The 15,144-nt window shown below is 35.3% G+C and overlaps 2 protein-coding genes across 50 annotated transcripts in view; one reads left to right on the forward strand and one right to left on the reverse strand.

Moving 5' to 3' along the window:
• kcnma1a (potassium large conductance calcium-activated channel, subfamily M, alpha member 1a) overlaps nucleotides 1-15,144 on the forward strand; it is a 368,370-nt gene that overhangs the window by 347,590 nt on the left and 5,636 nt on the right. For 14 of the 49 annotated variants that reach the window (XR_012388642.1, XM_073919866.1, XM_073919867.1 and 11 more), the window contains 5 exons: nucleotides 3,416-3,546; nucleotides 7,588-7,782; nucleotides 8,503-8,621; nucleotides 10,407-10,631; nucleotides 13,857-13,885. Coding sequence is in view for 46 of the 49 variants with exons in the window: in XM_073919866.1 (XP_073775967.1) it covers nucleotides 3,416-3,546; nucleotides 7,588-7,782; nucleotides 8,503-8,621; nucleotides 10,407-10,631; nucleotides 13,857-13,885 (699 nt within the window). In the remaining 3 variants the exon portion in view is untranslated. Of the gene's footprint in view, nucleotides 1-742; nucleotides 827-3,415; nucleotides 3,547-7,587; nucleotides 7,783-8,502; nucleotides 8,622-10,406; nucleotides 10,632-13,856; nucleotides 13,886-15,144 lie in introns of those variants that run through there. The other 35 variants (XR_012388644.1, XM_073919869.1, XM_073919870.1 and 32 more) reach the window with 3 other exon arrangements.
• Nucleotides 16-15,144, reverse strand: part of lrmda (leucine rich melanocyte differentiation associated) — a 597,893-nt gene continuing 582,764 nt past the window's right edge. The window contains exon 8 of the mRNA XM_073919573.1: nucleotides 16-1,176. The gene's annotated coding sequence lies outside the window, so the exon portion shown is untranslated. The remainder of the gene's footprint in view (nucleotides 1,177-15,144) is intronic.

The following is a 15,144-nucleotide window of genomic DNA, read 5'->3' on the forward strand; positions in this document are numbered from 1 at the left end:
TCTTAGATGTTTATTGCCACCCTTTATAGAAAGGTTAAAAATACTTGAGAAATATGAGAAAATACCTTTAGGGATGATAGCAGAATAGAATTGTAAAATACAGGAGAATCCTGTAAAAAACGGGAGGGTTGACATTTATGGATCATGGCAGGAAGTTACAACTATTTATTTATTAAAGAAATTGAGAAGAGTAATTTAACAAAGCACTAAAAAGTCTAAGTTATTCCATGCACACATTTAAACAACATCAAAAAATGTTTGGTTTAGTTCTCTGCACAAATTTTAAACTGCTTTGTGGAAGCTTGCATAAAATTCAATTATACATGATAATTCAAGAGTACTTTTCGAATGTTTATCAGCAGACTGCCAGCAAACCGGACACATTAAGTTCTTTACACGAGCGAATCATTGACCGTCAATGGAGCACTCTGTAAATCTGGTCTGCTATATCAATTTTAGAATATGTGCGATTGCACAAGAAACCTGTTCGGAGTGATTAGTAATTCCGTTCTATATGCTTCATAGTAATCTTCTTGTGCAGTAAGCCTTCGCGATATCCCCGTTATCATGAACAAACACGGCTGAACTGTTCCATAGAGTTTCTCAGAGAAGCGCTTCATCCTGACAGTGTACCTTTAGATTTCTAATCCCACTCTTGACATGATACTCTCGTTTATGCTTTCTCTGGCTTTGAACTTGTTTCAATAACTGTCTCCCCTCAACACTGTTTTATCATCATTAGCTAAGCCTGGCAAACTACTGCCTTTGGTTTCATTCAGTCAGGAAAAAAACAGTGGAACCAACATACAAATGATAACAGAACTGGGTAAGCTGCGCCTTTGTCCTCCGCTACTCTGATGCACTGCCTCCTTCATCGGCTTGTCTTGATTTCTCCCGCTGCAGCTGAGGCCTGCTCCCATGGCATCACTTTGAACACATTTTTATCCTTAGTTCTGGTTGAAATTGACTGTCTTGTTTTTGGCCTTTTTTTTTTTTAAAGGATTTTTTTTTTCTTTCTTTCTTTCTCAGAGCATCACTAGGCCTTTGATCATGCGAGTCTGTCCTTGTGGCTGTTTTCATAGCATCTCCCAGCAGTTCAATTCTTTGGCCCAGGCTCCTTTTCATCAGCGGCCTGTCTGAAAGACTGACATTTCTCTTCCTTAGCTCACAGGAAGTCTGGGAAGAAATCAAATTAAAAAAAAGAGAAAAGAAAACAGATCAAACCTTGCTTTAAGCTGTTTATTGTTATTTATTTATTTTGGTGCTGGCCCTAATCTCTGAAGCATAGATTTTGAAAGGGGGTGAAACAAAGATTGTGTGAGGCTGTGTTCAAACCGAGCGGGATTTCAGGGCATTGTCTCTATACATTGGCCGCTGAGACCGTTCGCAATAGCCTCAAAGCATTCTGACTACTGCTTCTGCTGTCCAACCAAAGATAACAATGTTTGAAAGCGGGTTATTTTATATAAGTGGACCTAAATTGGTACATTTTCTCTGAAAACTGAGTCCGTTTTTCCTCACAAAGACATTTAGGCAGTTGTTCGTCATTTACAGCACCAGTTTACCCAAAAATACAATTTCTGTCAGCATTTATAGAGCCTCATGGAGCAATACAGAAGGAGATATTTTAAAGAATTAAACTAATGACTGTTTTCTATGCAGTAAATAGAGTTTTTTTTTCAAGATTGCACAAGCAAACAAATAACTAATATAAAAGTAGGTCATAATTCCTGTGCGCTGTATTCAACATCGTCTGAAGTCGTGCAGTCATTTTGTGAGACAATTAAGTAATTGCAAACCCCAAAAATCTAAATCACCTCATTATGTGCTCACCTCATTACAGTATGTATGTCTTCTTTGTGTACTTTTTTCCCTGTCAGATGAGCACAGAACTTTTAAATTTGTGATGTGAATAATTGTGTTGGAGAGTCTATTTTGACCACCATTGTCCATCACTGGGTTAATTTTTTAAATTACAGACATCCAGTCATGATAAAATGTATGTTATGCAATTGATTCTTGCCATATCCATCTGCAATACCTGGAGCTTTCGCTTTGAATGTGTCCTATATCACCGTTGTATAATATACAGTGCATCAGCCACACTTAACATGCATGTGGCTGTCCGCGAAAGTCAGTGACTAAAGTTAATAATAATAAAAAAAAGAAATACTTTTGTTACAAAAACCTTTCAATCAGCCTCATAATATATGTGATAACTCCATCCTGGCATAGGACTTAGTCTGATGATGGATTTATGCAATATTGGAAAAAAAAAAAGACCTGACTCTAAAGCATGGCTTTTAAAACTACTCCGACTATGTTCGTCCAACAAAAATAGTTTTAAATGTCATGAGGGTGAGTAAATAATGGGGTAATTTTTGTTTTTGGGTGAGCTATTCCTTATGTCGTTAGTGAATCTTCCTCTCCGGTTATTTATTGTTGGACCTGTTTACACTTGGTATTAAGGAGGTATTATTTGGTATTATATTTGGACATGTTTTGTTTATTTGGACATATTTGGTATTATATTTGGACATATTTGGTATTATATTTGGACATATTTGATATGGACATATTTGATATTAGATTTGGTATATTTGGTATTATATTTAATATTATATTTGGACATGTTTATTTAGATATATTTGATATTATATTTGGACATATTTGGATGAATTTAATATTATATTTGGTATATTTGGACGTATTTGGTATTAATTAGGAAATGTTTGGTATCATATTTGGTATTAAATCTGGTAAATTTGGACATTTGACATTATAGTTGGTATATTTAGACGTATTTGTACTTTCAGCTATACAGTATACCTGATTTCTAAAAGGGAAAGGTATTATATATGAATGAGCCTTTTCTAGCAAGCAATGACAAGTTTTGGACTCTGTTTACACCCATACTTAGTGTAATTCGCTTGTGAGCAGCTTTAATTAATGATGCTTAAAACCAAGTGTAGGCAGGGCCATATAGTAAGTGAACCAGGTCAGTTCAATTTCTTTTCAAATCAAACAAATAAAACAATAAGACTCAAAAGAGCAGCTCATTTACTGTATAGATCTAACAGCACAACTTCTCTCATGAATGTGTAGTAGATCTGAAGATGTTCAATAAAATAATTATATAAATGTCAAAAAAAAATGAGGAGAATATTTGATGACAGAATTGACATTTTTACGTAAACAATCCCTTTATTTTGCTGTACATGCATTCAAGTTATCAGATTGAGGTTATCTCCTGAATGCATGCTGTCGTGCATGTGTTTTTAATTTGTTTAATGCTCATTGTTTATTTGACTTCATCATCCCGTTGGATGGCAAGACACTCCACACTTCTCCACCCTTTGCAGGACACTATTTGACTCTTCTGCGCATTTCTAAAACTTCTCTCTCTGTACCGCAGTGAACGACTCCAACGTTCAGTTTTTGGACCAAGACGACGATGACGACCCAGACACTGAGCTCTACCTGACCCAGCCGTTCGCCTGTGGTACCGCATTCGCCGTCAGCGTGTTGGACTCCCTGATGAGTGCGGTGAGTTAGCGGCTAAACAGCTGCCACGTTGACATCTCTTTACCCATTCGAATTCCTTTAAACAGATTAGCGTGCCTAAAATCCTATCAAGAAATTATCCCTGCTGAATAAGTCGATTCAAATCCTTTCATTGTGCGAAGGATCCTTCATATTATCTACTAGGCTTCAGATGATCTTTCCGTTGGTATTCAAAAGCAGCCAGTGATTTGGGGAACAAAGCCACCTGTCAAAAGGTGCACAGTCATTTCTCTCCCATCATGGCATGTCATATAGAATTACACGAAGGCATGTCTGACTGCTAATCCTGCGGAATAATGTATAGGAAAGAGACATCCTCCGGCTGTGCTGTGCTTTAGATGTAGGGCTCAGGCGTTACCAGTAGGCAGAGGTTGGTAAATGAAATGCCACATTGATCAGACAGCACTGTCAGCAGCGGTGACATCAAAAGGAAAGTTGTTGCCAAGACTCCTCATATAACGTGTCATGAAATGAACTTTCAAGAGTCTTATTAGATCTTTTAACAAGGTAAGTGCTCAAGTTTTCTTTAATGGCATGCCTTGACACGCAACGTGGGCTGCTGTGGGGCGCAGGAGCTCTAATCTCCTAACAGTGTCATCTAGGCTAGATTAGGAAAGATACCTTTTTTCACTTTTCCCTTCTTCGTTGGCGTTTTCTTCTTTCCCCCTCGCTACCTACGACCGCTGCTATCCCCTTATCCATATGATGGCTTAATTCCAGTACCTTTCACTTTGAGTGAAGCTAGAACAAAGCAGCCTTCAAGTGCATTTCACTGTGGACAAAGGTGAAGGCTGCTAATAGACAGCTCTCATCCATCATCCGGCTGAATGCTGCTGTCAGGGGCCTGGAGAGGTGTCACTCCAGCTCGCGGCGACACAGCCCTCTGCTGCTCACACGAACCACCTCATGATCCGGCTACAATCTTTTATTTTTATACCTTAATCATTTGACAACTTTATCATCATCAGTGACACTGGAGAACATCTGATGGACAGGATACTGCAGGGTCAGAGTCCACATGTAACAAATCTGGCTTGGACCTGCAAGCTTAAGTTTTAGGATTTTAAACACACTACGCATCTTTCAGAGAGATGTATTTATTTATCATTCTAAAGTGATACACTTAATAGTTTAAAAGTGGCAGTAAATGCTAAAGATAATTTTACATACAAATAAATTGTGTAATCTTATGCATAATCATAAAATAGTCCTGAAATAAATGTATCGATTTCCAAAAAACATTCAGCAGCAAACAACTTTTAATAGTGATTACAACAGTAAATGTATATATTTTTCCAGCAATTAATTATTAGTTATTAGTAAATGTTTGGATATAGCATTGAAACACTTTTGTTCTAAATCTAAAGCTCTTTGATCTTTAGGCTTACATCTATATTTCAATACAATGTTTTTTAGTGACAATAATCTGCTGAGAGGAGTATCAGGTACACTGTAAAAAACAATCACACGAAGAAACAGAAAATATGTATTAGGCCAAACATTATTAGTGTTTATAGCATAAAAACACAAACATATTGTATGTAAAATGTAAAAAAAAAAAAAAAAGAAAAAATTGTTTCCATTGTCTGGAAAAGCGTCATGTGGGCATGTCTAGGCCTTATCTAGGTCTTCATACACTTTACAGTGCTAGGCTCAGAAGAAATTCTCTATTCTTCCTTAAAGAGGAATTTAAAAAGAAAACAAATGGTGTAGGTACAAAGCTACTGTTGATGGGTGGAAAACCATTTTTTTTATACCAGAACAGCCCAGTTATTGGTTAGTGATCAGTTACGAAATTAGTGTTTCCACATTTGCGGAGCGTGTGTGCGTTTCATTGTGAATAAGTAGCATTTTGATTGATTGTGTTTGGAAAAGAAAGCAAGTGACTTTGCGTTTTAGGTACAGAGTTGTGTGTAGAGTTTTAAATAAAGGATTTTATGCAATTGGAATTTGAGTTCAAGGCTAAGAAATATTCTGGTTTTAAAGATTTGCTGTGTAGTTTTGCATCTTGAATGAGATGTTTCTAAAATTGTAAGCAGTTGGAAAATAAGGGATAGTTCATCCAAAAATGGAAGAGCAGGGATGAAAGTAACATTTTTTATTAAAACCTAATTTAAAAAATATATTTTTTAGCAGAAATATATATTTTTTTGTGTGGTTAATGTTTCGCAACAGTGCTCTATCAAAATCAGCTGTTATTTTGTATTAATGTAAAACAACTCCTATAAAACTTCATTTTAAACAAAAGTTGCACATTATTACTTATGACCCCATGAGCAGGGACGAAAGTAACACACAGGTGGGTCAAAAGCAACGCAACAATGTTGTTTGCTAAATTTACTGGCTTAATCTGGTTCATTTTAAATATATCTGACTAAGACCTTGTCAATTTTCACTGCAAACATATTTTGCATTTGCATTTAAAATTTCACTTCCATTAAATGTTTCAAAAGCAATCCAGCAACGCAAAATGTTAAGATTTTCTATCAGTTTTATTATATATATATATATATATATATATATATATATATATATATATATATATATATATATATATATATATATATATAATTATTATTATTATAGTCAATATGCATTAATCTTATAAAACATGAGTCAAAACACTGAAAACTCCAATATGGCAGTAAAAAATATGGCATGGCTATTATCAGTGGGACATAATTAACAGTGCTACTTTTGTCCCCACATGAACTCTTGCCATTTAAATCTGATTTACTTTTAAACTGAAAAACTCAAAGATTTCAAACTCAAGGATTGTTATTGCACTAAATAACCTGAAGATTGATCATAAGTGTGACACATAAAAAAAGAGAAACACATCTTGTAATAAAAGAAAAAGATAACCACAACAATAATTTATATTTTGCTCTTAAAAGCAGAAGTTTTGAGCTAATTGCAGGACACAGTTCTGCAATTCTCTGATATTTGGCCGCATTATCAAGGGTTGCATGCTGAATGTGCTGTTATAGCCTGGAAATCAAATGTTGTCATGGCATTGAGAAAATCGATTTGTTATTTTTGTCCCACGTTACTTTCGTCCTCGCTCTCCTCATCAAATAAAGTTGAAGTCAGAGATATTAAACCCCCTGAATTATTAGCCCCCCTGTTTATTTTCTTCCCCAATTTCTGTTTAACGTAGAGAAGATTTTTTTTCAGCACATTTCTAAACATGATAGTTTTACAGTACATAGTATTAGATGACAGTACATAGTATTTCACTAGATATTTTTCAAGGTTCTGACTTCAACTGTATATTTACATTTTCATTTTTGGGTGAACTATACCTTTAATGCTTAAAGTTATAAAATATTTAACTGGTTTATTTAATGGCTTTATAATAGTTTAACATGAAACAAACCCAAAACAAATCCGTAAGTTTTGCCGATTTAAATGTTATCCATAATATTCCTGAATAAATTTGATAAAACATATTAGGCATACTTAATTGTGTGCATATTTTCAAATATTAATTACTTCCCAACTAGATTTATATCTAGAATATCTGTGACTGTTCCATTCCTTTTTAAACAAAGTGATCACTCCAGTAATGAAGACAAAGTTTTAGTCTCACTCAGCAGTTAATATGACACACTTTTAGGAAAAAATAATAATAATAAAAAAAACAATTATACAATAAAAATCCGACTTTTGAACTTGAACAAGCAGTCGTCCTCAAGTTGTGTTATGAGATCTATTGTGCATTGCATCTAATCTACAATTAGCTACAATAATGATAATTAAAATGTCCTCGTGTGCAAAACGCTCCCCTGTTAAGCATAGCTGGTGTTACCAAAATGAATGTGCATGGGGAGGAGAAGAGGACGACAACAACAACAGCTGGCGTAATTGCATTCCTGTGTCTCTTCCCTTCCCAGGGAGTGAAATGAGAAGAGACAGATCAGGGTCTAGATAACAGTGTTCGGGACAGCTCCAAAATCCTGACTGTCTTGAGCTGTGACTCTAATGGTGCTCATGTCCGGATGCTCTCCTTTATCCTGGCAGACATACTTCAATGATAATATCCTCACCCTGATCCGGACGCTGGTCACGGGAGGCGCCACGCCGGAGCTGGAGGCCCTGTTGGCTGAGGAGAACGCTCTGAGAGGTGGCTACAGCACGCCGCAGACGCTGGCTAACAGGGACAGGTGTCGGGTCGCCCAGCTGGCCCTCTACGATGGGCCCTTCGCAGACTTGGGGGTAAGTGGACGCTTAAGAGGAGCTGACACGTTTTGGCACTTTACCCAATAGGCCTCGTTCCTCGTTCGACGCCTTCTCTGCTTGCTAATGCAAAGTGAATGAGCTAAACACGCAAAGTTTGTGGCTTCAAAAAAAAAAAAAACACTGTTGTAAATCTTTGATGGTATTTCTGGATCTAACTCGAATTCAACACATTTTATTATAGCCGTGGAGACAGTGCAGTCTTGAAAATGAAACATTGTTCAGACACCTTCACCATTTCTCACATTATCACAGTTTATTTGCTGTAGTCTAGGCAATGCTAATACAATATGACAAGAACTCAGCTTTTCCCTGTTCAACTGTCAGAACAAATGCATCTTAATAATATCAGATACCTGATAGAAAGGAACAATATGTAATGGATTACAGTCAACCAACCAACATGACAATATTTAGACAGCTATCAGTGCTTTATTGCTTCCCACTATGCAGTCTGTAGTCACTTCCTTTTGGTTTTAGTGCACTGTATGAAAAATTGTTGGGTAAACTTTGAAGTTTAGTTTATTTTGCTATAGTCACTTGCCTAAATGAACAACATTGGAGAAATTATATCTGGTGCCTGAATAATTTTGGTTTGACTGTAAATGAAGAAACTTGGGCAAACCGCACTTAATTTTAAACTAGAAATGCCTAAAATAACTTGAAACGTTGAAATTGCTGTTTGTTCATTTTTTTCAGGACGGAGGTTGCTATGGAGACTTGTTCTGTAAAGCATTAAAAACCTACAACATGCTGTGCTTTGGAATCTATAGATTGCGAGATGCACATTTAGGTGCACCAAGCCAGTGCACAAAAAGGTGAGTTGTTCTCTTTATCCTCAGAGTCAGCATGCCTGTAATCCAACTTCAGCACTGAAAAATATGTGTATTCTTTAAAACTTCAGCCCATACTTGAGCCCATAAACCATGGCGGCATAGAGGACCACCCAACATAAATTAATGCTTGCTTGTAAGATGCATAGAAAATTGTCAGTGAGATTTTAATCCTTGAAAGAAATCAAAAACGATCAAGTAGAAGTTTTCTAAAGGTAGGCAAGTCATTTGTTACTAATGATTTCTATTTAAGGTAAAACTATTGATATTTAACGAACGATCCTCATTAGCATGCTTTTCACAAAACAAACACATTTTTTTCAGCATTGTTATTTGTTTCTTAAACACCATATCATTGTATTAGGATGATTTCTATAGTAATGGAATACATTAAATTAATACAAAATGGAATACTGTTTCTGAGTCCAAGCAGCTACTCATTTGAATTGAGAAAACATTTGTTTATGTCCACTTTTTAGTCCTATTACACAAAATGAATTTTATAAAAATCCATGTTGTACACAACAGTGTTTAAACTGGCATCATAAATACTACTTTTTAACAATTTATGAAAAATGAATCACTTTCTTGGCATCGGATATTAGGCTATATGGTTATATACAGTTGAAGTCAGAATTATTAGCCCCCTTAGATTTTTTTTCTTTCTTCTTTTTAAAATATTTTCCAAATTATGTTTAACAGAGCAAGGAAATTTTCACAGTATGTCTGATAATATGTTTTCTTCTGGAAAAAGCCTTATTTGGTGTATCTCAGCTACAATAAAAGCAATTTTTAAAATTTTTTAAACATCATTTTAGGGCCACAATTATTAGCCCCTTTTAGCTATATTTTTTCTCGATAATCTACAGAACAATCCACTGTTATACAATAACTTGCTTAATTACCCTCACCTGCCTAGTTAACTTAATTAACCTAGTTGTCCCTTTAAGCTGTATAGAAGTGTCTTGAAAAATAGCTAGTAAAATATTATTTACTGTCATCATGGTAAAGATAAATCAGTTATTAGAAATGAGTTACTAAAACTATTATGCTTAAAAATGTGTTGAAAAAAATCTTCTCTCCGTCAAACAGAAATTGGGGAAAAAATAAACAAGCGGTCTAATAATTCAGGGGGGCTAATAATTCTCACTTCAACTGTATATATGTATATATATGTGTGTGTGTGTGTGTGTGTATGTATGTATGTATGTATATATATATATATATATATATATATATATATATATATATATATATATATATATATATATATGTATATATATATATATATATAATCTAACAAAATTGCAGTGAATTGTATTTTTGTTTTAAATTTAATATAACTTGAATTGACGTGGTCTACACAAGCTGAGATTGCGATTGTGATCTCCTTATCTAGATTTTCTTGGCTGAAAGACATTCATACCTTTTACTTTCAGGGCTTCAGCTATTCCTAACTGTCAGCTGATACAACTTTGGTTTAATCTAAATGTCCATCTGGGAGCTCTTTATAACAATTCAGCACACACGTCTTGTCTTGATGCATATTATCCATCACACAATGATATATGGCTCAGATGATGTGTCAGACCTTTTGAAACGATTAATTGCGTTAAGAAACAATACACTTACCTTTTCAGATCCCTATAGTGATTATGCATTTTTCTCCTCCTCCCAGCTTTGGGTTGGTAAACTATATAAAGTGCAGAAATGAAAGAGTTTTACCTTTTAACAGATGGCTGAATGTGTGCCGTTTTCCCATGTGCTCAGATATGTCATCACAAACCCGCCTTATGAGTTTGAGATGGTGCCCACGGACCTGATCTTCTGTCTGATGCAGTTCGACCACAACGCGGGCCAGTCCCGAGCGAGCCTGTCCCACTCCTCCCATTCGTCCCATTCCTCCAGCAAGAAGAGCTCGTCTGTTCACTCCATCCCAGCCACCAACCGGCAGAACCGCAGCAGCAAAGCACGTGAAGCCCGTGACAAACAGAAGTAAGTTGGCCCTTTAACCCAGCAGAGTGTGTGTACTGTGCGTTCTGTGGTTTTAACACACTTGGCACAGATAGTATGCTGTGTGTGTTTGTTTCCAGCGTTCTGTTTGTGAGTTTGCTCCATTGTTATGTGCATGTGGCCCTTGCCTTGACCACACACAAACACTCTCAGCTCAATGATCATTGCCTCATCACTAGTGCACATTAACCAGGTCCATCGCTGCTGCATTTGTACAAACACAACTTTAAACAATAAATCAGAGGTCTGCATTCAGATCAGCTTGTAGAGGGACCAGTTTAAAGACTACATTTCTCATGTTAAGATGAGGGACATGTACACATTTGTATTGCACTAAGGTTGTTCACTTACATGACAATGGCTTTTTGGGAGGCTGTAAATAAATGTACTATTATCGTCATTGGGTAAAGTATATAATGCAAATTTGTGGAAATGGTGCTGTCTTGCGCATGCATATTACATGTTCAGACTATAGACTTGCGCCTTCGTAAACTACAAAAAAAATAAAAATTCACTAAACCTACAAGAAAGGGGTCTGTTATTCATAGATGGATTTGATTTTTAACAAGATCCAGGATAGTTTCATTCTTTAAAAGTGTTGTTGTCATGGCAACAGGTATGGCTCAAACCCGCTCGGGAGCAGGCATATTTCATTTAAAAACAGGATCAGATTGCAATTTTAAGCACAAGTGCTGCTAGAGGTATGTGCCAAACTGCTGATATTTTCTACTGTATTAAATTGGAGAATATAAAAATATTGTAAAATTATACAAAAAAACAACAAAAGTAGGCCACATAAAAGGTCACAGCACTACCTTTTCACGGGACTCATATATCTTTTTTTTGTACTTGTTTAGTGACTAATGTGTAGACTTTACGATACTAATATGGATCAGATACAGTTTATGATAATAGATATGACTAATATTCTTATTGAGATTCTTTTTCTAGAGGAATTTTGTAATGTACAGGAGGCATGCACACAAAACATTGACAGCTAATATGTGGGTTATTTGATACATCGTCAGAGATAAATATCAAAATGCTTTTTTTTTCTGAATTAATTCAAGGGCCAGCAATGCCTTATACCAATCGATTAAAAAAGTTTAATACTGTCAGGTAGAAAATCTCCTCTAATAATAAATAAATTGCTAAAGGCTGTACTCTTGACACATGAACAATGCCTTTACAAATAGCCTACAACAATTATTTTGCTTTCCATTTACTATGAATGTTGTTATTTTGCCCACATAACTGTTGACCATTACGCTGCTGTCTTGGTGACAGCCAATCGCTGCATTCCTGATCAGGATTTGGGGGTTGGATCCTTCAATAATATCAGATCAAATCATTCACATGTTTTAATCCGATTCTCAAAAAACTTGTAGAACGGACCCCAGGGGGCAGAGCCTAGATCTTTTAATCTTGATAACTGATCCCAGGCTAATTTGGCTCTTCAAACAAGTTCGCGAATCAGATTAAAATGTCTCTATGAAATGATCTGAAATCGCTGCATGTGTTGTGAAGGACAAATTTTTGTTATTTATTTATGCAACGATTGGCTGATGGCACATCATTTGATATTAATTAATTATCCATCTGAGCAAAATGACAATCAAATTGCAGGTAACAATTTGTTACATATGATATGCAATACCTTTTCACAACTGGCTTTTTACGCATTAATTTTACATCAAAAAAGCATTTTGATATTGTTTAAGGTGTCTGCAAAGCACTAAAATATTGGCCATGCCTATTATTGAACAAAAACCCACTGTATAACCTACAACGATAAAAAAAAAAAAAAAAAAAAAAAAAAAAAAATATATATATATATATATATATATATATATATATATATATATATATATATATATATATATATATATATATATATATATATATATATATATACACAAATAAAATATATAAATAAATATTTACAAATATTTTAGGGTAATGTTATTTGAGAACCTCCTTTTTTTAAAAGTAATGTTACTTTACTCGTTATTCAAATTAATACTATTACATAACTCACGTTACTTGTATTGCATTACATTTGAAGAACGAAACCTTCCTGGATGATGTCAAATGTAGCTCATGTCCCTAGTACTGTTCTTCCAGGGGTGTCAAACTTAGTTCCTAGAGGTTTCAAACTTAGTTCCTAGAGGTTTCCCAGAAAAGAGATGGTGTTTAACTAGGGTTAAAGCTGTCAAACTGTGCTGTGAGTTGTTACTTCTGTATTTAACACAGTGACATTGCCATCTACAGACACCTAGTGACACGAGTAATGCAGTGTTATTTTTGTGTTTTTGAAAATGAGAAAAATTTTGACATTGTCATGTAAACATACCACAATTCATGAAATTATTTTCACAATGATTAAAAATCACAATTTCCAGGTCCCATGCAGACCTCTAGAGCGGTGCAGTTAAAATTGATTCAGCTCTATATTTCCCATCAGCATTTGTGTAAAGGCAACCTTTAGTCATGGCCACACATTAGAGCGGAACAAGCATTAATCCATTTCTTGCCTTTCTGTTTGTCCAATCATTGTTACATGTTGTGTGTGAGAGAACTGCAAATTGCATCATCATGTTTTTAGTCTTTGTTAGTGGCTTATTTTTAGTTCTGCTCTAGTGATTTCTTTATTTTGTTTATGTTTTAGGTAGGGTTTCGAGACGTTATCATAGCATAAATAGTTTCACATCATCCCTAAATACCTTGCAGGTGCACATGTCTGTCTTTAAAGCATTAGATCATTTAATTGTTAATTATTTAATATCGTATAGCGTTTTTATCATCCACAAATACAGTCATCATGATGAATTAAAGAGCTGCAAGGTATTATGGGATGTTGTAAAACCCTGCATTTATTTCAGTGCCTTTTATGATGCGTGCCTTAAAGTTCAAGTTTTAGAGATTGTAAGATAATCCCTCACCTTAGAGAGAATAATAGTTAAATTGAGAAGTAAAAAGCCTTTTAAAGTTAAGCAAGCTGAACAATTAAGTGTTAAAATTACTTTAACAATTATTGAATTTGCATCAGTAAGATTTTAAGAATAATTCCCCATTAGGTTAAAAATGAAGATGGTTATTTGACATTGTTAATCAGCAGACTAAAAATGTAGGAACATGATGTCAGTTATTCTGTTTGAGACCTGTTACTTGCCTTAAAACTTACGTAGACCACTTTTTTTTCTAAAGTGCAACAAGGATGAATAGAATGGGCCCAGGTATGCAAGTTAATGATTCTGCATGATACAGCACCTGTTGTGGGATCTTTTAAACCATAACTTTGTCCTTTGTGGAGCACTGTTATGAGAGGGGATTTTGATTTGACTTTCCAAGGAAATCATGCCTTCTTTTCATCTTTGCTTTCTAAGTGAAAGCAAATGGCTGCTGCTGCTACTGCCTAACTCTTGTCATGCTCAGGACCATCCCAGCATTGCATGCGGTCGACTACCACCCTTCTCTCTACCTCTGTCCATCTGATAGGTTTCCAGTGATCTCTTTCTCAGTAGTCCCCTCTTGTTTTCATTTAGCTCTCATTAGGTTCCTTTTTTCTTTCTCTGAGACAATCTGCATTGTGTGAGAGGTCAGTGTGTCTGCACATTGTTTATCAAAATGTACTTGTTAATTCAAAGCGAATAAAGTATTTGGAAAATAGAGAAGTAAAATCAAATTGAATAGCTCGTTCCATCTTTGTATACTTATTCTGAGTCATGTAAATCAAAATGCAACCTCTGGTGTAAACTAGGCAAGTTTCTCAACCACGTTCCTGGAGGACCACCAGCACTGCACATTTTCCATGTTTCCTTAACCAATTTCAGATCATCAGCTCATTAGAAGAGACTGAAAGACCCATAATTGGTGTGACAATCAAAGGAGACATCCAAAACATGGAGTGTGTAAACATTGGTGTACACAACACATTTGTGTTCAATTCTGTCAGCAAATTTAATCTATACCCTGGTTATAAAAATAAAAATGTTGACAGCTTTAAGCAAGCAAATACTTAACTCTATGATTGGATCTTCATTGCCATGATTAATGTGTTTCTTGTTTCTTATGTTTGGCACAGTTCTTTAACACTAACTGATTCAGTGTGAAGCTTCAGTCAGATCTATGCCCTGGTCCTATACCAGGATGATAATGCCAAGTTTCATCAGGCTTAATTTTCACTGATCTTTCAATCTTCGCATTGTCATCAAGTATCAGCATGGAGTATTTTTTCCAACTTTATTAGGAAATCTACATGCTGCTTCAGAGTGAAAATAATTATTGCCAAAATGATACATGCTAGAAACAACTTATTCACTATAATAAACATCAAATCATAGACTATAAGTGTGTTAGTCAACCAAAAACTGAATTTCTTCATGTCGTTTCAAACCCTTCATTTACCTTTAGAACACAAACTAGAATATTTTAGAAGAAAGCCAGAAGCTCCCATATCCTCCATAGACAGCAAAAGTCCTGTTCAAACGCCAAT

This window comes from Danio rerio, chromosome 13 (assembly GCF_049306965.1).
Source record: "Danio rerio strain Tuebingen ecotype United States chromosome 13, GRCz12tu, whole genome shotgun sequence".
Lineage (NCBI taxonomy): Eukaryota > Metazoa > Chordata > Actinopteri > Cypriniformes > Danionidae > Danio > Danio rerio.